This window comes from Papaver somniferum, chromosome 5 (genome assembly GCF_003573695.1).
Source record: "Papaver somniferum cultivar HN1 chromosome 5, ASM357369v1, whole genome shotgun sequence".
Taxonomy (NCBI): Eukaryota; Viridiplantae; Streptophyta; class Magnoliopsida; order Ranunculales; family Papaveraceae; genus Papaver; species Papaver somniferum.
In genome coordinates, this window is record NC_039362.1 from 89,638,989 (window position 1) to 89,662,257 (window position 23,269).

General features: G+C 36.0%; 1 protein-coding gene across 1 annotated transcript; it reads right to left on the reverse strand.

Moving 5' to 3' along the window:
• Nucleotides 1–19,931: 19,931 nt before the first annotated feature.
• Nucleotides 19,932–22,539, reverse strand: LOC113279281 (protein O-linked-mannose beta-1,4-N-acetylglucosaminyltransferase 2-like). The gene is made up of 3 exons (XM_026527979.1): nt 22,342–22,539; nt 21,552–21,611; nt 19,932–21,140 (listed from the first exon to the last, which is right to left on the reverse strand). Exons 1-3 carry the CDS (start codon nt 22,537–22,539, stop codon nt 19,932–19,934), a joined length of 1,467 nt encoding a protein of 488 aa, XP_026383764.1.
• Between the last annotated feature and the right edge of the window lie 730 nt (nt 22,540–23,269).

A 23,269-nucleotide genomic window follows, 5' to 3' on the forward strand; every position in this document is an offset into this window, starting at 1 on the left:
TGTGTTTATGGTTAAGTCTCTTTTTCCTCCTGAATCTAGAGATGGACTCTTTTTTATGTGAGAAATTATCATAAAACTTACTGTCATCAAAATACGAGACATGGCTTGAGTTCTTACCAGAAGAGTTTTGGTTTGAAGAGGAGGACAACATGTTAACAACTTCTTTATATCCTTCAAATAACTCTTTTAGATTATTTATCAACTCATCAGTTTTCCTTCTTTCTTCTGAACTTTCTTTCTCAACAGGAGCAGCGTTATTTCCAGAGACCACGACATGATCTTCCTTTAGACGATGTTTATTAAGATGTCTGTTTTGTTCTTGAGTGTTTGAGGAACTCATTGAACTGACTTTCCTGGTAACATACACAGGGTAGGTACGAAAACCAATTGGTTTCGTCATACGAATGTCAGTTATACCTTTAAGAATTAAATCTAGGGTGTGTTGAAGTTTAACCAAGGAGTTTTTCTTCAACCTAGAGGTTCCCTTTTGTTTAACAGACCTCTTTGTCTCACAGACAAGACATACTTTCTGATCACCAGAATGATTAGATAGTACGGTCTTAATATCATCGTTAGGAAAATTTCTTCCCTTCATTTGATGTGCAACATCCTTGAGTGATGGTAAATTCAGGCACATCTGTTTTACTCGAAGGGAATTTCGTTTTTACTTCTGAGCATGAACCGTCTTTAGTTGTGTCAGAAGTACTTGGCATATTGGATTGATTTAAGCATCCTTGAATAGAGAGTTTACTCAAGTGATGTTCAATTTTCAAGGAATCTCTTCTAAGGCTAGCTTCAAGAGACATACATGAAGAACGAACTTCAGTATTGCCTTTGGATTTGCAATCTCTTATTACACCAAGTAGAACATTGACATGATGCTTCAACCGATTGAATCTATCAGCTTAGATTCTATAAAGATTTAGAATCAATTCACTCTCTTCAGCTGAATCTTGTTCATTAATGAAGAGACTCTCATTTGAAGGATAACCGGGAATACACATGCCAGTGTAAGTATGTCTCGTCAGTACAGAGGGTTCATATATATTCGAGATTGTAGAACCTTTCTCTTTAATAGAGTTAGGTGAGATATAACTTTTATTTCTGGTGACACATTTATCAGAGATAGTACTCTTGTCCATAGAGTCAGATCGCTACAAACACAGACTTGTAAGGTCTTGAACGTGTTTGTCTGCTATGATACCAATTGAAAAAGCGGGGGTCTAACAACACCACCCAATATTTCGCTTAGCAATCTGTATGGACAAACTCGAATATACTTTTAAGAGAATCAACAAGATTCAATCAATTAGAAGTATATCAACGAGTTTATATCTCTCTCTTGATTTGATTTCCTCAAACAGAAACTGCGAGTACTAATCGAATACATGGAATAACTTGGATGTTACCAAAGACCAATATCCAAGTGTCAACCAATATCAATCAACAACCGTTAGGTCGGATTCTTCAATTGATTGATCTAACGCACAACCTGTATTATTTCAATTATAAAGATAAAACAATATAATGCGGAAATTGAAATAACACAGGCACCAGAAATTTTGTTAACGAGGAAACCACAAATGCAGAAAAACCCCGGGACCTAGTCCAGATTGAACACACACTGTATTAAGCCGCTACATACACATGCCTACTCCAAGCTAACTTCAGAATGGACTGTAGTTGAACCCCAATCAGTCTCCCAGTAATCCAAGGTACAATTGTACTCCCTACGCCTCTGATCCTAGCAGGATACTGCGCACTGATTCCCTTAGATGATCTCACCCATAAGAGTTGCTACGACCCAAAATCGAAGGATTTGACAATAAACAAATCTGTCTCACACAGACAAGTCTATCAAAGGATCAATCTGTCTCCCACAGAAAAACCCTAAAGTTTTTGTTCCGTCTTTTGATAATAATCAAGGTGAACAGGAACCAATTGATAATCCGGTATTATATTCCCGAAGAACATCCTAGATTGATCAATCACCTCACAACAATCTTAATCGTATGGCAGCGAAACAAGATGTTGTGGAATTACAAACAATGAGACGAAGATGTTTGTGATTACTTTTTATATCTTGCCTATCGGATATATCAAATCTCAATCCAATCAATCTAATTGTACTCGTACGATAGAAGATGCAAGATCAGATCACACAACTACGATAAAAGTAGTATCGGTCTGGCTTCATTATCCCAATGAAGTCTTTAAGTCGTTAACCTGGTTTTAGAAGAAGAAAACCAAAGGTTAAAGGAAAACCGACTCTAGTACACAAACTAGTATCACACGTAAGGTGTGGTGATTATTTTTGCACAATACTAGATGTCTCCTTTATATAGTCTTTCAAATCAGGGTTTTGCCTTGGTAACAAAGAAATCAATATTCATCGTTAGATGAAAATCTGATTTAGATTCAAGCTAATATTTCTCAACCGTTAGATCGAAAACTTATCTTGTTATACACAAATGAACTGCACGCTTCTAGGTTTGTTAACCGTACCCCAACGTGTACATTGTTGGTTCAACAATAGTTAACCAAAAGGTTAGTCATGTGAGCATTTCATATCAGCCATCTTCTTCTTCTTCTTCACCATAACTAGTTCAAATGACTCAAATGAACTAGTTAGAGAGTTGTTCAATTGCAAGGAAATCTTATGTAACTACACAAGACACAATTGAAGCAAAAATGATTTGATTCACTTGAACCGGTTCATGAACGTTTATAGCCACGGTTTGCAAACTGCATTCCTTAGTCTTTTTAAAGTTTAAGTTCACAAATCATCTTCAGATATATAACCTTCTTAAGTTCGCGGACTTAAGCAACCGGACAGAGTTTACAAACTCCAGCAGAAATTCTCGGGATGAGAATTTCGTCGGTTCGCGGACTGGGTTCGGACTGGGTTCGTGGACTTAGCTCACGCAAGTAGTTTGTCCACTTCAGCAGAAATTCTCGGGTTTGAGAACTTCGGAAGTTCGCGGACTGAGTTCGCGGACTTGGCAACAAGCCATTCTTGCGGTTTCTCTTGATCAACAAATTTCGCAAACTTTGGTTCAAGGAATAGGACTTATACATAAATGTGTTTCCACAACAATGCTTATGTCCATCATTGGTTATGTAATCTAAACTCTCATTCCAATCATTGAAACATTCTTAGAGGACGTTGTGTAGTTGTTACACCATTTCTCGTCAAAGCAATTTTCAAGACGATTGAAACATACCATGACTTTCGTCACTAGGTAAAGATAAACTTGGTCGAAGCGAAAAGATTACCAACATATATTTCGAGATATAGATAGGCGAGGTATACTCCTCGAAATACCAAATGTGTATAATCTAAGTCTATATATATAGCATGCGACTTTTTGTCTCACGAAGTAGGATATAGAGTAGATAGACTTTTGAGTGACAGATAAGTTCAAGTCTTCACATACGTTTTTGTTGAGAAGTTCCACCGGTTCCTTGAGTAGTTCTTCTACTTGTATGATGAATCGCCATGAAGTCCTTAAGCTCAACTACACTTTCTATCCTAGTCCGAGACTTATCTATAATAGATTAGAAATCAAGACTTATAGTTTTGATCACTAACATTGACAAACATGCTTGAGATAGCAATGCATGCGAGTTCGACCGAGCAATGCTCTAACACATAGTAATATTACACAACATCAAAGTTCAATTGTGTCACAACTTTGACAACAATACTATGGTGATATGTATCACTCCCCCTTAGTCAATACTTCATCTCGACATGAAAACCACTCCCCCTTAAATAATGATCCGTACACCATATGTATTTGTAGTATCACACTACACATTAATTCTCCCCTTTTTAGTCAATATAAATTGGCAAAGATACGAAAACTAGTGGGATCCTCATGAAATTTTCATAGAGATAGTTCATGACCAAAAAAGAATACCATATAAAATTATTTAGATGCCATCATAAAGCCGAGGCTAAATGCATTCATCAAGGAGTTTATAAAGATACAAGATAACCATTATAATATTCTACAGCCGCACTCCCCACAAAGATTTGTCAATTAAGCACAAGTTCAAAAAGAACTCTTCCCCATAAAATGTCATTCCCGAAAGAACAACAAAGGCGACCTTACTTTCACAAGAAAAGAAGGATTTCAAACAAACACTAGGATACTTGACAGAAACACATCTACTAGAAACAGATGCAAACAAGACTCAACACTATTCTGGAATTCCAAACTCAATTGCCCAAAAGATCGAGATAAAAGCAGGGGCAAGAGTTATGAGGAGCTAATGAACCAGAACAACACCAATAGACTGCCATAGGTGCTGAAACGTGGAAAACTCTAATGGTTTGGTGAGAATATCAGCCAATTGTTGTTCGGAAGACACAAATTCCATAGTGATAATACCATCTTCATAAAGATCTCGAATAAAATGGTACCTGATGTCTATGTGCTTAGTTATTGAGTGCTCAACAGGATTCTCAGTGATGTGAATCACGCTTGAGTTATCACAAAAGATCTTCATTATTACGGAATCAATTCCATAATCAACAAGCATTTGTTTCATCCATAGAAGTTGAGTACCTCATGAACCAACAACAATATATTCTGCTTCACATGTCGAAAGAGATTGTGAATTTTGTTTCTTGCTATGCCAAGATACAAGATTCATCCCTACATAGTAGAATCCCCCTGATGTACTCTTTCTGTCTTCCACACACCCTGCCCAATCGGCATCTGAATAGGCAGTAAGATCAGTGTTAGTATCAAAAGTGTAAGAAAGACCATACCTGGAAGTATGATTGATATAGCGTATGATCCTCTTTGTGGCGGCAAAATGAGATTCCTTTGGCTTTTCCTGAAACCTAACATATCAACCAACACTAAAAGCAATGTCAGGTCTCGTGGCAGTGAGATACAAAAGACTTCCAATAATAGATCGATAAAGTTTTTGATCCACATTTACACCTTTCTCATCTCTATGTGGTTTTCCCGTGGTAGGCATAGGAGTAAGTTTTGGAGTTGACTTATCAAGGCCGAATCTTGAAACAAGATTTTTTGCATATTTTTCTTGAGATAAGTAAATTCCATCCTTGTGTTGTTGAATTTGTAAACCCAAAAGAATTTTAATTCACCAACGTTGCTCATTTCAAACTCCTTACCAATAGAGACTTGAAAATATTTTTCAAGTTCCTCCGATGTTGATCCATAGATGGTATCATCTACATAAACTTGAGCAATTACAACATATTTCCCACTCCATTTGGTAAACAATGTTTTATCAGCTCCACCTCTTGAAAAACCTTTCCTAAGAAGAGAAGTAGTTAGTATTTCAAACCAGGCACGAGGTGCTTGTATTTACCCGTACAATGCCTTGTTAAGTTTAAGAACATGATCGGGAAAATAAGGGTTTTCAAAACCCTTAGGTTGAGCGACATAGACTTCTTCCTTTAAGTTTCCATTTAGGAAGGCGGATTTAATGTCCATATGAAACAACTTAACCTTAAGAAAACAAGCATGAGCTAATAATAATCGAATGAACTCAAGACGTGCCACAGGAGCAAAGGTTTCGTCAAAGTCGATCCCTTCAATCTACGAATATCCTTGAGCGACAAGTTTATATTTGTTTCTGACAATGGTTCCAAATTCATCATACTTGTTCTTGAATATCCATTTGGTGCCAACAATATTTATATTGGGGGGACAAGGTACGAGTTTTCATACATCTTGTCTTTGAAACTGATTTAACTCTTCATGCATTGCATTTACCAAAAAAGGATCACTAAGAGCTTCATCAATATTCCTAGGCTCTACTTGCGATAGATAACAACCAAAATTGTAAATATTTTGAAGTTGACCTCTCGTCTTAGCAGTAGAATCCCTACCTCCAATAATATTGTTATTATCATGATTCCTTTGAACCCAAAGATGTCGTGTGGTGACACGTTCTTGTTCAAGAGAACAACCTGACTAGAGCTTTTATGCTCATCACTAGAGACATCAGGATCAACAACCGTTGGACTAACTTCTTCCGATTCTGACGTTTCTTTGATTTTCTCCATTGTCTCGGTTGGAGTAAATTCAGCAGGAGAGTCATCATGATGAAAATTACTTAGATCATCAATGATAACATTAGCTGATTCCAAAACCACGACTGCCAGATGCATAGCCGAGAAAAATACCCTCATCGCTTTATGAATCAAACTTCCCTTTATGTTCTCGATCCTTTAGAATGTAGCACTTACTGTCGAACACTCTGAGATAGTGTAAGTTGGGTTTCTTACCGTACCCAAACTCATAGGGAGTGTTTAACGTCTTTTTGATCAAATAGCAAGCCGTAAAAACAGCCTCACCCCAAAAACTTAACGGTAAGTTTTTGTTATGGAGCATTACCCTAGCCATTTCCTGAATATTTCTATTCTTCCTTTCTGCAACTCCATTTGCTTGTGGAGTGATAGGTGGTGAGTATTGTTGAATATTTCCCAGAGAGTCACAGTATTCAAATACCTTGGCGTCTTTGAATTCTGTGCCACGATCGCTTCTAATTTTCTTTAGTTTGCGACCTTGTTCATTCTGGATTCTATTAACAATAATCTTGAACTCACTGAGAGTTCCATTCTTGTGAGCCAAAAATGCCACCCAGGTGAATCTAGTGTAATCATATACCATAACAAAGAATACTTCTTCCCAGCCACTGTAGATTGTTGAATTGGGTCGAAAATATCCATATGAATTAAATCAAGTGAAGCTTTGGTGGGAATATTTTGGGATGATTTGTGTGGAATTTTCGTTTGTTTACCCTTTTGAAAGGAACCACATACACCTTCAACCTTAGCATTAATTTTGGGAACGCCTCTAACAAGTTGTTTGTTAATGATCTTAGTTAGAAGACGATAATTGATATGACCAAAACGCTCATGCCAAAGGTGTGTAGATTCAACCTTGGTCAAATTGCAAAAATTGTTGAACTAAGTATCTAGAAGATAACAGTTATTTTTTCCACGTGATCCTTGAAAAATCACTTTTCCAGACTTGTCGACAATGTCACATCCTTTATCATTGAAGAAAACCCTATGGCCCTTGTCACAAATTTGACTAATAGAAAGAAGATTAGCAGTCATACCTTTAACGTATACGACATCATGAATTTCAGGAACGCCAGGAAATTTGATCGTCCCTTTCTTTCTTATGTAACAACAACTTCCATCTCCAAAAAGTTACAGGTCCACCATCAAAATCGCTTGAGTTGATAAACCATGAGAGATCTCCAGTCTTGTGTCTGCTACACCCACTATCAAGGAACCATTGAAAGGGTTTAGTATTGAATGTCTTTTAAGAGATGACAAGTTGAATAGCTTTCTTATGAAAATCACTAGCGACCTTTAGTCTTCTCTTGAAGGACAAACACACATGTTGAAAACCACAAAACAAACATGTACCAACATCATAAACCTTGTTCAAAGAGTTCTGAGCACTGTCAGGTTTCACAAAGTCTAGACCTTGCTTATCACTTGACATACGTCAATTTTTCAAAGAAGAATTAGAGTTGTCATCTAAAATCTTTGAAAAAGTCTTTACAGACTTCAAATCCTTAAGCTTCAAATCTTTGAAGAATTAGATTGTCATTTAGATCAGAATTGATCTGGATTTGTCTGTCTAACTTTTTCTGAAGATCAACAACTTCATCAGAGCAATCTCGAGGTTTCGATTTTTTGATAAAACCTTTGAAATGAGATTCATCAATTTCCCTTATCCATCGAAATTTTTCGAGACACGAGAAGTTGATGAGTTTTTTTAAATCAGGATTTTCAACCATTTCGATGGTTTCTAGAACACACTCGATATTGAGTTTATCCATTTCTAATGAAGCGTTTTCAGAGACACTATTTTCCATCATTAGATCGCTACAAACACAGACTTGTAAGGTCTTTAATGTGTTTGTCTGCTCTGATACCAATTGAAAATGCGGGGGGTCTAACAACCACACGCAACAATTCATTTGGAAATCTGAGAGGACTTACTCCAATACGCTTTCTAGAGAATCAACTAGACTGTCAGACTCAATCTAGAATAAAGTATATCAAAGAGTTTAATATCTCTAACTCTTAATTCAATCTGAAATCAGCAAATAGAAATTTGTGAGCCCGATTGAATATAAGAGGAATTACTTGAACGGTACCAAAGACCAATGTTCAAGTGTCAATCAATGTAAATCAACAACCAAAGGTTGGATATTCTAATTGATTGATCTTAACGCACAACCTGTGATATCTAAATTATATAACAAAATATAATGCGGAAAAGAAATAACACAGACACCAGAATTTTGTTAACGAGGAAACCGCAAATGCAGAAAACCCCCGGGACCTAGTCTAGATTGAACACCACATTGTATTAAGCCGCTACAGATATTAGCCTACTACCAATTAACTTCGGGCTAGACTGTAGTTGAACCCTAATCAATCTCACTCTGATTCAAGGTACAGTTGCGCTCCTTACGTCTCTGATCCCAGCAGGATACTACGCACTTGATTTCCTTAGCTGATCTCACCCACAACTAAGAGTTGCTACGACCCAAAGTCGAAGACTTGATAAACAAATCTGTCTCACATAGAAAAGTCTATATGATTGAATAAATCTGTCTCCCACAGAAATACCCAAGAGTTTTTGTTTCGTCTTTTGATAAATCAAGGTGAACAAGAACCAATTGATAAACCGGACTTATATTCCCGAAGAACATCCTAGTATTATCAATCACCTCACAATAAACTTAATCGACTAGCGAAACAAGTTATTTTGGAATCACAAATGATGATACGAAGGTGTTTGTGATTACTTTTCCATCTTGCCTATCAGATATATAAATCCCAAGCCAATTTTACAATTGCACTCAATCACGATAGAAACGGCAAGATCATATCACGCAACTACAAAGAGAATAGTTGGGTCTGGCTTCACAATCCCAATGAAGTCTTCAAGTCATTAACCTACATGTTCTCGATAAGAAACCTAAGGTTAAAGGAGAATAGACTCTAGTTATGCAACTAGTAACACACACGAGGTGTGGGGATTAGGTTTCCCAGTTGCTAGAGTTCTCCTTTATATATTTTTCAAATCAGGGTTTGCAATCCAAGTTACCTTGGTAACAAAGCATTCAACAATCACCGTTAGATGAAAAACCTGATTCAACCAAGCTAATATCTTTCAACTGTTAGATCGAACTTATCTTGTTACACACAAATGAAATGTGCCCTCAGTTAGGTTTATGTAACCGTACCCAAACATGTACACCACGTTGGTTCACAAATACTTAACCGAGGTTAGCCATATGATTACTCTCATATCAACCTTATTCATCTTAACCATAACTAGTTCAAATGACTCAAATGAAACTAGTTAAAGAGTCGTTCAATTGTTATATTCTCACGGATTTATACAAGAACACAATTGAAGCAAAATCGGTTTGATTCACTCGAATCAATACATGAACATTATAGACATGGTTTGCAAAGATTGCATTCCTTATTGATAAATGTTTTAGCTTCATGTATAACCGATCTTAGAAAGTAACCACTTAAGTATGCGTACGGGTATGCGTACTTAAGTAACCGGAATTGAGTTTGTCTTAGTTTTCAAACTCAGCAGAAATTCACGGACGAGAACTTTCTGCCCGTATGCGTACGGATACGCGTACTTTAGGTAACCGAATGAGTTTGGTTTTGGTTTTCAACTCAGCAGAAATTCACGGACGTGAACTTCCGCCAGTATGCGTACGGGTACGCATACTTACACAGTCTCCTACAACCTTTTTGTATACACACAAGTATGCATACTTTAGGCTCCCGGTTGTGGACTTATACACTAATGTGTGAACACACTATGCTTATATCCAAAGATGGTTACAGGATTCTAAACTCTTTATTTCAATCATTGAAACATTCTTCTATAATGACAACAGCCGTTTTCACATACTATTAGCATCAAAGCAATTTCGAAGATATTGAAATAATCATTATCAAAACATTCCAAGTCTTACACCAAATGATTGTATCACACAAACCATGTAAGATGTTACTCGGCAATTTTCTCATGATATAAGATGAACTTGGTCGAAGCGAAAGCTTACCAACACATATTTCGAGAAATATGTAAGCGAGATATACTCAGCTCGAAATCTCAAATGTGTATAGAGAAAACTATATCGTAACACGACTTATGTCTCATTATAGGAGATAGAGTAGAAATAGACTTTCCAAGTGATAGATGAGTTTAAGTCTCCACATACCTTTTGACGATGAAGTTCAACAAGCTCTCCTTAGTAGTTCTTCGTCTTCAAGTGATAAGCGACGTGAAGTCTAAGCTCAACTACACAAACTATGTCCTAGTCTGAGACATCTATAAATAGGCTAGAAATCAAGACTTATAGTTTTGATCACTAACATTGACAAACATGCTTGAGATAGCAACGCATGCGAGTTCGACCGAGCAGTTCTCTAACAATTCTCATATAAGTATACAAGACACAATTGAAGCAAAATCGATTTGATTCACTCGAATCAATTCATGAACATTATAGACACGGTTTGCAAAAGATTGCTTTCCTTATTATATAAATGTATTAGTTCATGAACAAATCGATTTTAGAACTTAACTTACTCAGTTATGCATACGGGTACGCATACCTAAGTACCTGGACTAAGTTTGGGTTCGCCAGTAAGCGAACGGGTACGCATACCTTCCAAAATTAATAGAAATTCCCGGACCTGAACCTCACGCCAGTACACGTACTGGTATGCGTACAATGTTCCCGGACTTTCACTAAAGCGAAAGCTTACCAACACAAATTTTGAGAAATATGTAAGCGAGTTAAGCACAGCTCGAAATATCAAACGTGCATAATTGAAGTCTATATAGCTATACGAATTTTGTCTCAAATAGAAGATAGAGTAGATAGACTTTTGAGTGATAGATGAGTTAAAGTATCCACATACCTTTTGTTGATGAAGTTCCACTAGCTCCCCTTAGTAGTTCTTCATCTTCAATTGATGAACGCCGTGAATTCTAATGCTCAACTACATTATGTATCCTAATCCGAGACTTAGCTATAAGTAGACTAGAAATCAAGACTTATAGTTTTGGAATCTAAACTTGACAATCAAGCTTGAGATAGCAACGCTTGCGAGTTCGACCGAGCAGTGCTCTAACATATATAGACTTTACATTATAAATATTTGATATTTCAAGCTGATTTTCACTCACATATTTCTCGAAATATGTGTTGGTAAGCTTTGGCTTTAACCAAGTTCATCTTTATTATTGACGAAAGTCAAAAGATGATCATGTGAAAATCGCCTGGTAACATCTTACATGATTTGTGTGATATATTCATTTGATGTAGACTCAGAATATTTCGTATTGATCTATTGATCACTTGAAAATTGCTTTGAAGCAAATAGTTTGTGTGAGATAGTTATTCCCGTCTTCCAAGAATGTTTCAATGATTAAGATGGAGTTTAGAACGATTAATCATTGATTGGATATAGCACAATATGCGTACTTGTATGCTCACTGTTGCAAGTTATTCAAAGTCCGGGAACCATAGTATGCAATACACGTATGTGTAATGGTTTGATAGTTGAAGTCCGGGAACCATAGTATGCATACCCGTATGTGTACAGGCTGAGAAGTTCAAGTCCGGGAATTCAACTGAGGTTGGTCATGTACGACAATATGCGTACACGTTCGCATACTGGCGAACCCAGACCAAGTCCGGAACACTAAGTATGCGTACCCGTTTGCATACTTGAGTGGGTTAAGTTTTAAAATCGGTTTGTTCATGAACAAATATATTTATGTATTAAGGAATGCAATCTTTTGCAAACCGTGGCTGTAATGTTCATGAATTGATTCAAGTGAATAAAAATCCATTTTGCTTCAATTGTGTCTTGTATACTTCTATGAGAATATAAACAATTGAACAACTCCATAACTAGTTTCATTTGAACTAGTTATGATTAAGATGAACAAGGTTGATATGAAAGTGTTCATATGGATAATTTCGGTTAACTATTGTTGAGCCAATTATGTGCACACGTTTGGGTACGATTACTCATACCTAAATGAAATCACATTTCATTTGTGTATAAAAATATAAGTTCGATCTAACGGTTGAAAGATATTAGCTTGACTCTTATTAGGTTTTCATCTAACGGTGAATATTGAATGCTTTTTTACCAAGGTAGCATTGATTGCAAACCCTGATTTGAAGACTATATAAGGGAGAACTCTAGCAACTAGGAAACCTAATGTACACACCTCCTGTGTGATACTAGTTGCGACTAGAGTCGATTCTCCTTTAACCTAGATTTTTCCTAAAACCATTATGGGTTAATGACTTAAGACTTCATTGGGATTCTGACGCCAGACCCAACTATTTTCTTTGTAGTTGCGTGTTCTGATCTTACTTTGTTCTATCGTGTTGAGTACTATCTTCTCTAAGATTTTCTCGAGATTTAATCTCCGATAGGTAAGATAAAAAGTAGTCACAAACATCTTCGACTCATCGTTTGTGATTCCACAATATCTTGTTTCGCTTCCATACGATTAAGATTATTGTGAGGTGATTGATATTACTAGGTTGTTCCTCGGGAATATAAGTCTGGTGTATCAATTGGTTCCTGTTCACCTTGATTTATCAAAAGACGAAACAAAAAATCGTGGTATTTCTGTGGGAGACAGATTTATCTATTCAATAGACTTTTCTGTGTGAGACAGATTTGTTTATCAAGTCTTCGACTTTGGGTCGTAGCAATTCTTTGTTGTGGGTGAGATCAACTAAGGAAATCAAGCGCGCAGAATTCGGCGTGGTTCAAGAGGTGTAAGGAACATGTCTGTACCTTAATCAGTGTGTGATTGGTTAGGGATCAACTACATTCCAGTCCGAAGTTAATTGGTAGTAGGCTATAGTCTGTAGCGTCTTAATACAGTGTGATGTTCAAATCAAGACTAGGTCCCAGGATTTTTCTGCATTTGCGTTTTCCTCATTAACAAAATTTCTGGTGTCTGTGTTATTTCTTTTCCGCATTATATTTTTATATAATTGAAATATCACAGGTTGTGCGTAGTTCAATCAACTAGATAATCCAACCTTTGGTTGTTGATATAAATTGATTGACACTTGGATATTGGTCTCTGGTACCATCCAAGTTATTTCTCATATTAATTCGGCTCACATATTTTTATCTGTTCGATTGCAAATTGATTTGAGAAATTGAGATATAACTCTTGGATGTATTTTCCTTGATTGAGTCTGACTATCTAGTTGATTCTCTTTGAAATATATTGGAGTTAGTCCATACAAATTGCCTAAACGAAATATTGGGTGTGGTTGTTTGACCCCCGGTTTTTCAAGTCCTATGATAATCCTGTCAACATAGCGTGTTACTTTGCTCAAGAACACTCAAGGTCAAGACCAGTTCAGATGTCTCGAGATTTGGTTGGAAACATTATGAGTGACATCAAAATAGTGTTTGAACAAATTTTTGCTGCCAAAAAGGATCTCGTACTTCTCAATTCAGAACTGGGAAAATCCAATGAAGACATCGGCTCTCTCAAAATGCAAGTTGCAGACTACATATGACTTTTTTTTTTTTTTTTATCTAGGAAACTTCTTTTGAGGATTTTTTTCCTGAGAAGGATAACTAGGGTTTGGTATAGCAAAGATTGTGATTACTCATAGCTATTTCCGATGTTTTTTCATCTTGCATGTTTTTAAATTTATTTATTTAAATTCTAGAGTTGTTGGAAGATAAACTTGCAGTATGTAATCATTATTGGTTTAATTATTGTAAAATTCTTATGAAATATTTGTGCTTTTACGTTCTCGTGAGTCGAGTTAATATTTCATATATGCTCAGAAGTTAAATCTATTATGTTTTTATAAACGAAAAATAGAACAAACTCTTTGAGATTTTTCTCGCAGTATTTATCTTGTTGTGATCACAATTTTGTGTTTTGCTGCTTGACACACTCCGTAAGATTCTCTTATGTTGAGTAAAATCGAGTAAAATTGTCTCATTGTTCGTAATTGGCCTTGAGATTAATTTATGTCCATATTATGGATACACATCCTTGTAATTTTTTGATGTCCAAAATCCTTTTTTTTCACGAAAGTAAGGTCACTCATGTTGTTCTCTCGATAATGACATGTTATGGGGGAGAGTTCTTAAATGAACTTGTGCTTCATTGCTATATCTTTGTGGGGAGTGTGGCCGTGGAATTATAAAAGGGATGCTTGTATCTTATTAATCTCCTAGGATGAGCGCTAAGTATTTATTACTAAGTGATATCATCTAAATAAGTTGATATAAGGAGTAGCATTTTAACTATGTTATTATGTAGTATCTCCATCTTCCTTAAAACTTGAGATATCTTTTGGTTGTATTCATTATGATCCCCCGATTTTCGTGTTAATTTTATTGACAAAAAGGGGGAGAATTATTTAGTAGTTTCATACTACATACACATGGTTTAGGATCATTATGTAAGGGGGAGTGAATCATTTAAGCAATAGGTTTACTATTCAACAAAAAAAAGTAAGTATTGATTAAGGAGGAGAAACATATCACCATAGTATTACTTCATAGTTGAGATACAATCGAACTTTGGACTAAAGATAATAATACTATGTTTCTGTATACCAATGATTGAGAATATTTGTTTTCAAAAAGTTGTTATCACTATAGAATCGGTTCTTCAGCAACAACGATGTTGAGTTGAAAACGTTCAAAATCATTGCAACTTGAAATAACGAAGAAATCAAGGAGAGTTGGAGAAACCAAGGAAATGAAGAAGACATGGTGGATCAAGGAGTTTTTTCAAAACTTTATTTTTGTTATCCATATGCATTAAATAGTTTTGTCACTAAAATTAACAAAGGGGGAAATTGTAAGAGCATTGCTTGGTCGAACTCACAAGTGTTTCTATATCAATCTTGTTGTCAAATCTAGTTGTCAAAACTATATCTTGATTTCTAGTCTATAATTAGTTAAGTCTCGGTCTAGGATAGTGGAGTTGAGAAACGAACCAGTCATCATTTGCGTTCTATCGTTTGAAGGCGAAGATCAACCGAAGCTTTTGGAAAAATTCATCAAGAAAAGGTAAGTGAAGACTGAACCACCTATTTCTCAAGTTATATTCACCTTTCTATCATTCGAAAATAGCCTGGAACAGTGATGTGTCATTGATATTATTCAGGAATCTTTCGAATCGATTTAGAGAAATATAGAACTACTATATTCGGAATACAAGACAGTGTTATCAGTCTTACAAACTGAGAAAACTATTATATGTCTGAAGCCGTATTACATGTATTTGTACACGTAGCGTAGTAGCTATACATCGACTTCCATATTTGTGTTGCATACTTGTATGTACATCATGGGAAAATTTGTTTATTTCGTGATCCGGATAGGTATATATATTCGTATACAAACCATTGTGGAACTGTGGTAAGGGAACCGGCTTAACATAATCAAACCGGTATGCGAGCCAAAATAGTTCTATGTTCTAGAACCAATTTAGCACCGAAACCGGTACGCAAGCTGAATGTTTTGTGAATTTCGGAACCGACATAGGTCTTGAGTTTTCAAACCGGTACGTAAACTAAAAATTTATGTAGACTCAGGAACTTTGAGTTGGTTCAAAGTTTGCAAACCGATACGTGAACTGAAAAAGTTCTGTAGAGTCCAGAACTCGGTAATTTCATAAGTTTGCAAACCGGTTTATGAACTTAAAAGTTCTGTAGACTCCGGAACTCGGCTATTGCATATAAGTTTGCAAACCGGTCCGCGTACTGCGACTCAGCCGATTCACGAACTATCCAAGTAATTGTCTTTGTACATTTACAAACTATGTCGATTATGATTCAATTGCGATAAATTATTTATATGAAGTAATTTGCATTTGATTTTTTCTCTAACTAACACTAGACTCATTTGATTACATGATTGTGACTCAATATTAATGTCTTAGTGAACATGAAAATGGGTGTTAAGCTTTTAAGTTCAAATCGTCTAGTTTCAGCTAACCATGTTGAGCATAGTCTTTATAACGGTTCGGTTACGGTTTACCTAACCATAGTGTATATCTTGTATATGTGAATAAGATTCAAAGCTTTCATCTAACAGTGAATATTGTTTGCTTGGTTCCAGAGCTATCTTAGCTTAAACCTAAAACAACATAGGCTTTGAAGTCTATATAAGGAGAACTCTTGGCAACTGCGATCTTTTAATCCTAACACTACTTTTTGGTGTGTCCTAGTTGTATCTAGAGTCGTCCTCTACATAAACCCTTTTAGGGTTTAGCAATTACAAAGACTTCATTGGGATTTGTGAAGCCAGGTCCAGTTATCTTTTATCTTGATAACTTGAGTATCTTGATCTTAATTGTTTTTATAGCCTTGCTTCATCAATCAATCAAGATAGTAATCAACAAAGTCTATTCGTCTCATACTTTGTTGATTTCGAAAGTTTTATACTTATGAGGTGAATAATAATCTAGGATGCACTTCAGGTTGCATAAGTATGTATTTTTAGGAAATCATCCGTTTATATCGTAAATCAGGAAATCAATAATAGGCTTAATATGTGGGAGGCATATTTGGTTTAAAGTCTTAGATTGAGTTGAAGAAACTCTTAGTTGGTGTGAGACCGTCTAAGGGAATCAATTGGGTGGAGTCCTGCTGGGATTCAAGAGGCGTAAGGAGCGCGACTGTACATGAATCAGTGGGAGAGTGAGTTCTGAAAAAGCGGAGGTCTAACACCCACACCCAATATTTCGAGTACCAATCTGTATGGACTAACTCCAATATACTTTCAAGAGAATCAACTAGACTCAATCTTAATAAAGTATATCAATGAGTTACATCTCCCTTTCTCGATTCATTCTTACTCAAGCAAATAGAAATCTGCGAGTCTAATTGAATACAAGAGAAATCACTTGAATGGTACCAAATACCAATGTTCAAGGATCAATCAATTTCAATCAATAACCAAATGTCGGATTTCCAATTGATTGATTCTAACACACAACCTGTGATATTTAAATTATATAACAAAATATAATGCGGAAAAGAAATAACACAGACACCAGAAGTTTTGTTAACGAGGAAACCTCAAATGCAGAAAAACCCCGGGACCTAGTCCAGATTGAACACACACTGTATTAAGCCGCTACAGACACTAGCCTACTACAAACTAACTTCGATCTGAATTGTAGTTGAAACCCAATCAATCTCACACTGATCCAAGGTACAGTTGCGCTCCTTATGTCTCTGATCCCAGCAGGATTCTACGCACTTGATTCCCTTAGTTGATCTCACCCACAACTAAGAGTTGCTACGACCCAAAGTCGAAAACTTTAATAAACAAATATGTATCACACATAAAAGTCTACGGTAATAGATAAATATGTCTCCCACAGAAATACCTACGATTTTTGTTCCGTATTTTATAAATCAAGGTGAATAGGAACCAATTGAACCCGGACTTATATTCCCAAAGAACAACCTAGTATTATCAATCACCTCAGAATAATCTTAATCGACGCGGCGAAAGAAGATATTTTGGAATCACAAACGATGAGACGAATATGTTTGTGATTACTTTTATATCTTGCCTATCAGAGACATCAATCTCAAGCCAATCGTTACGATTGTACTCAATACGATAGAAACAACAAGATCAGATCACACAACTACAAGAAAGTAGTATCGGTCTGGCTTCACAATCCCAATGAAGTCTTCAAGTCGTTAACCTACAGGGTCTCGGTAGAAACCTAAGGTTAAAGCAGAATCGACTCTAGATAATATAACTAGTATCACACCGTAGGTGTGGGGATTAGGTTTCCCAGTTGCTAGAGTTTTCCCTTATATAGTCTTTCAAATCAGGGTTTGCAATCAATGTTAGCTTAGTACAAAGCATTCAACATTCATCGTTAGATGAAAACCTGATTAGATTAAAGCTAATATCTTTCAACCGTTAGATCGAAAACTTAGCTTGTTACACACAAATGAAATGCACGTTTTAGGTTTGTGTAACCGTACCTAAACATGTACATTTGTTGGTTCAACAATAGTTAACCAAATGGTTAGCCATATGATCACTTTCATATCAACCATATTCTTCTTCACCATAACTAGTTCAAATGACTCAAATGAACTAGTTAGAGAGTTGTTCAATTGCTTAGATCTTATAGAAGCATACAAGACACAATCGAAGCAAAAACGATTTGATTCACTCGAATTGATTCATGAACTTTATAGCCACGGTTTGCAAACTTGCATTCCTTAGTTAATATAAGTATAAGTTCACGAACAATCGTTTTTAGAATATGACCAACCTAAGTACGCGGACTTAAGTACCCGGAATAAGTTTGTAAAAGTTTACAAACTCCAGCAGATTTTCTCGGGAAGAGAACCTCCGAAAGTACGCGAACTGGGTATGTGGACTGGGTTCGCGGACTCTTGTTCCGGTTTCCTGAGCAGTAAAGTACCCAGATTTCGGTTCAAGGAATAAGGACTTATACATGTATGTGTTACCACACAATGCGTATATCCATCAATGGTTATGTAATCTAAACTCTCATTTCAATCAACGAAACATTCTTAGAGGACGTTATATAGTTGTTATTCACAAACCATTTTTCGTCAAAGGCATTTTGGAAGCGCCTGTGGAAATTAAAGCTCCTCACAAAATAAATCTCTTTATCTGGAAATGCCTAAAAGACATTGTCCCGACAAGAGTAAAACTCACTAGATACAAAAGAGACATAGAAACTACTTGTCCTCGCTGTCACTCACAGCAAGAAACCCTGGAACACCTGATTATCAACTGTGATTATGCAAGATCAGTCTGGATTCTCTTGAATGTTAACACTAACAATGTGCAAACAAGTCAAACTACAGTACAATCTTGGATAGACAGCAAGACACAGGGAATAATGATTACACTGTACTCTTGATGACAACAACTTGGTACCTATGGAAGAATAGATGTGACAAAATCTTTAGGAACAAAAATCCAAGCAACTTTGGGACAGTAAAGAAAATTCTTAGTATAGTTCATTCCCTTACTACAACAGAAACACAGGATAATACTTCTTCTGATATAAATCTGAACACTAAGTGGATTCCTCCACCAAGAAACTACATAAAGATTAATATAAATGCTTCTTATGATGACTACAAATATGGTGTTGACCTAATAGCTCGTAATTGTGCAGGAAGTTTCCAAGGCATCAGGGGAGATTCTGCTATGGACGACTAGATGCTGAACAAGTATAGTGCTTGGCTTTCAAAGAGGCAGTGTTATGGGCCAAGTCTCTAAATCTTAACTATGTAATATTTGAATCAGATTGTCTTAATCTAGTTAAAACTATCAAAGATGCTACCCCTCTTGTAAATTGGTGGAGTCAGGGGATTGTAGAAGAAATAAAGCATCTCTTGCCTAGTATTAGTATGAGTCAGGTCAGTCATGTTAAGAGAACATGCAACAATATAGCTCATAGTCTGGCTAACAAAGATATAATTGAAAGAACTTCTTTTGATTTGGAATACCATCCCTGGTTGGTTAGCAGATGTTGTAAGGGATGAAGAAAATCGCCTGGTGTTATGTAATTTCATCTAAGTAATATATTTCCTTTTGGCTTCAAAAAGCAAAAAAAAAAAGTATGTTTTGTGACAAAATAGTAACATACATACATGGGCTTTAGGAGCCATTCCGCACCTGAAACCCGCTGCAATAAGCACCGTAGCTCACTCATTACAAAATTAGGATATCATTTTGGATTTCTTAAGGTTTTAAACCCTAGATGTACATATGACAAACAATTAGCAACTCAAGCAAAATAAATAAATAAAAGAATTTGAATTTGATGATCTATCTAGTGATGAAGAAGCTCAAGTGCTTCTAACAAAGTATCCTTAAATCTACCAACATCAAGCTTTACACTTTGTTGGTCTAAATATACAGACTTCACTGCACTCCACCCTTTTTCTGAAAATGAATCAGGATCCATAAAAATGGCATGATCAGCTGGGTATTGTTCTACCAAACTGCTCTCTTCTACTGTTATCTTGTACTCAAGGTATCTCAAGTTCATTGCTTCAGCTGGTTCTCCATAAATATGCCTGCCAAATTCTTCCAAAGGACCCAACGGAAAGACTTGAATTAGTATTGCATTAGAAGGAAGAAATAGAAGATTAGTACAACCAGCTCCGTGCACAGCGACCATCACATCGCATGAATTCACAATGTGTGTGAAATTATATGAAGTTGTTGTCACCCCGGGTTCCGCTACAATCACTTCATATCCCAAATCTTTGGCCATAGTAACAATTTCATCCTCATTTGTAAATCTTCTTGTTCTTTTACGTGAAAGGATTAACAGTCTTGGTTTCTTGTTATCATTTTTCTTAAGAAATTCTCCATCCATCTTTATTGCGGAAGACCGTTCCAATGAGTACGACATCCTTAAAAATTCAGCGAAATCCACCATAGAATAGCCTTTTGGAGATTTTGTGGGATCGATACCCAAATCTTTATGATGCTTGAGACCTACTGTTACTTTTTGGTAGCAATGTACGTCAACTTCTTTGTCGATATCGATGATTGGATACCTAGATAGTTGTTTCATAATTGATTCATACATCTTAAGCCAGTAAGGTTGTGAACTAGTTACCAAAAATTGAACTTCTTGGTGAAAGTGATGAGAAGTGAGATAAAGTGGAAGCAATACTTCGGTGAAAGCATGGAACTGGTTTCCTGCATACCCTCCAACCGAAAAAATTATTGCTGGAGTAAAATGATTTATGTTGCAGTCAGGGGCTGTTGCTCGTTTATCAGTCTCCAGAAATGATATTATTGATAACTCGGTAACATATTTCATTGCGTCATTGTCTCCTTTTCGAGCATAAGGTTTGATTCTCCACGATTCATTTGTGGACGAAGTAAAATATATGGAAGATGATTTCCCCTCGACCCTAATATCTCCTTCAATCTCACAAAAGTCAGACATCGGTTCAAACACATTGCACACTGGCAAGTTCCATCTTCCATCCATTAGCGGTCTCAATCCAGCATTAGCTGCCAACTGCAAATTCACTGCAGGCAGAAAACCTTATGAAATGTAATTATATCCGATGAAATGCACATTTGGTAGAACTTGATATGCCATTTTTGGTATAGTTGGATTAGAGCATGCTTAGTTATTAAAATGCACGATGAAATGTAATTATATCCGGCAAAAAGTTTAAGAATACAAATGAAGAAAGACAATCTACTTACGGATTGAGGAAGAAGTAAGTAGAATGATTAAGAGTCCTCCAACCAATACCCCGTAAACGAGCTTTTTGCATCATTTCGACCAAAGATTTTAGAGACTATCTTTTCCAACCCAATATCATAGTTTTCTGATTTATCCATCTGTTAGATAATTAATTTCCCAGATATAGTGAATTCTTAACGTGTCCAATCAACGATGTATGAACTCGTATATATTTACAGACATAGAAATTCCAATAGAATTAAAGTCATAGTATCTGGAATGATCACTGAAGTTTACCTGCAGAACAAAAAACATGCATTTCCAACATCACATACATGAATGCTGATGGCCAAATCGAATCACGCTAAATCAATATATTCACCAGTTTTTTTTTTGTTTTTTTTTATCGGTAAAGCAAGAAATATAATGATGAAATAAGAGAACAATACAAACAACTACTGCCAAAAGTAGGAAGAAACAGAAAAACAACCCTTACAAACAACAAGCGCTAAAACAACTCAAAAAGAAGATTACATCAGTGAGAAGTAACAAAAAATTGTTTCCATCGCGCAATAACTAGAGAAGTGTCTATATTTACCAGTTAGTATTATTAAATAATTAATGGTGTGCACGATGTTTTAAATCCTTGATTCTGTCTATGACTTTCATTTATATTCCCTTTCCTTAATAATAAGGGTCAAACGGAGAGGAATATATTGAATCTTTTTTTATCTTTGTAGATTCTATGCCTTTTGCTATTGCCGACATAAGGCGAGAACATGTTGCCACTATTGTGATATAGGATAAGAGAAGAAGACACATAGTAAAGGGGAAAAGAGAGAGAAAAATTCTATTAATGTGTGTAGAATTTCAAGGATTTATGTGTCTATTTATAGGGATAGAAGAAACCCTAATCTTAGACACAAGAGCATCTTAGTAAATAAATATTGGTTTATAACACTCCCCCTGGTGACACTGTGTCTACGCTAATTACAAAAAGCACCAGGAAAACTCAAAAGAGAAAAACCTGAAATTGCATAAGCATGTAAAGACTTCGATTAATACTTTTGCGGAGTCTACATTCTTCTTCAACACATTGAGAACTTGTGTCATGGATTGCTAGCTTCCCGAGATGATTTGCAGAAGTTGTTGATGTAGTTTCTTCAACATAGAGCCAAGATGTAGATAAATTACCATAAGTGAACAAAACTGAATTTGTCGTCATACCTTACGTGGATCGGAATGACATCCAAATTACTAAGGGCTTGTTATGTTGATTTGGCATAACAAAATGACCTAGTTAATGGTGGGAATCCACCAAATAATCTAAATTGATACAACTCCTCATTGGATGACTACCATATTGAATTAAATTGCCTCACTAAAATCTTGCCAGTAAAACCCAATAGGAAAAATATGGACGAAGGATAAAGAGCACAAATGTCAACATTAAGAGAAATTGATACGTCAGAGATGTTGCCTCATTAAAACCTTGTCAGAAAAACCACATGGGACAAGACCTGAAAACGAAGGGAAAAGCGTAGAACTTTTGACGATTCATGGATGCTAACTCAACAATATGAGTATTATAGAAAATAAGCACCAAAATCATAACTATAGTCTACATCATAGACAAGTTTTAAGCAAGCATAATATTCAGACTGCAGATTTTAAGAAATAAAAGAAAAATGGAATTTATGCTGCTAAAGCATGGATTTTTGTGTTCTTAGGGACTCCTCAAGAGACCCATAACGTTGAAATCATCAACTAACTAATCCGGATTTTCGGTTTTGTGCCAAATTTCTAAAAACACATAAAAGATTGTTAAACCTGACATAATCGAGTCAAGTGGCTGCGTCAATGTATTTTGAATCCTCCAAGGATCACAAATTCGAAAATGTTCTCCGAAAACATACGAGTCCTTCAAGGACTACCATGCCAAATGTGTCTTATAA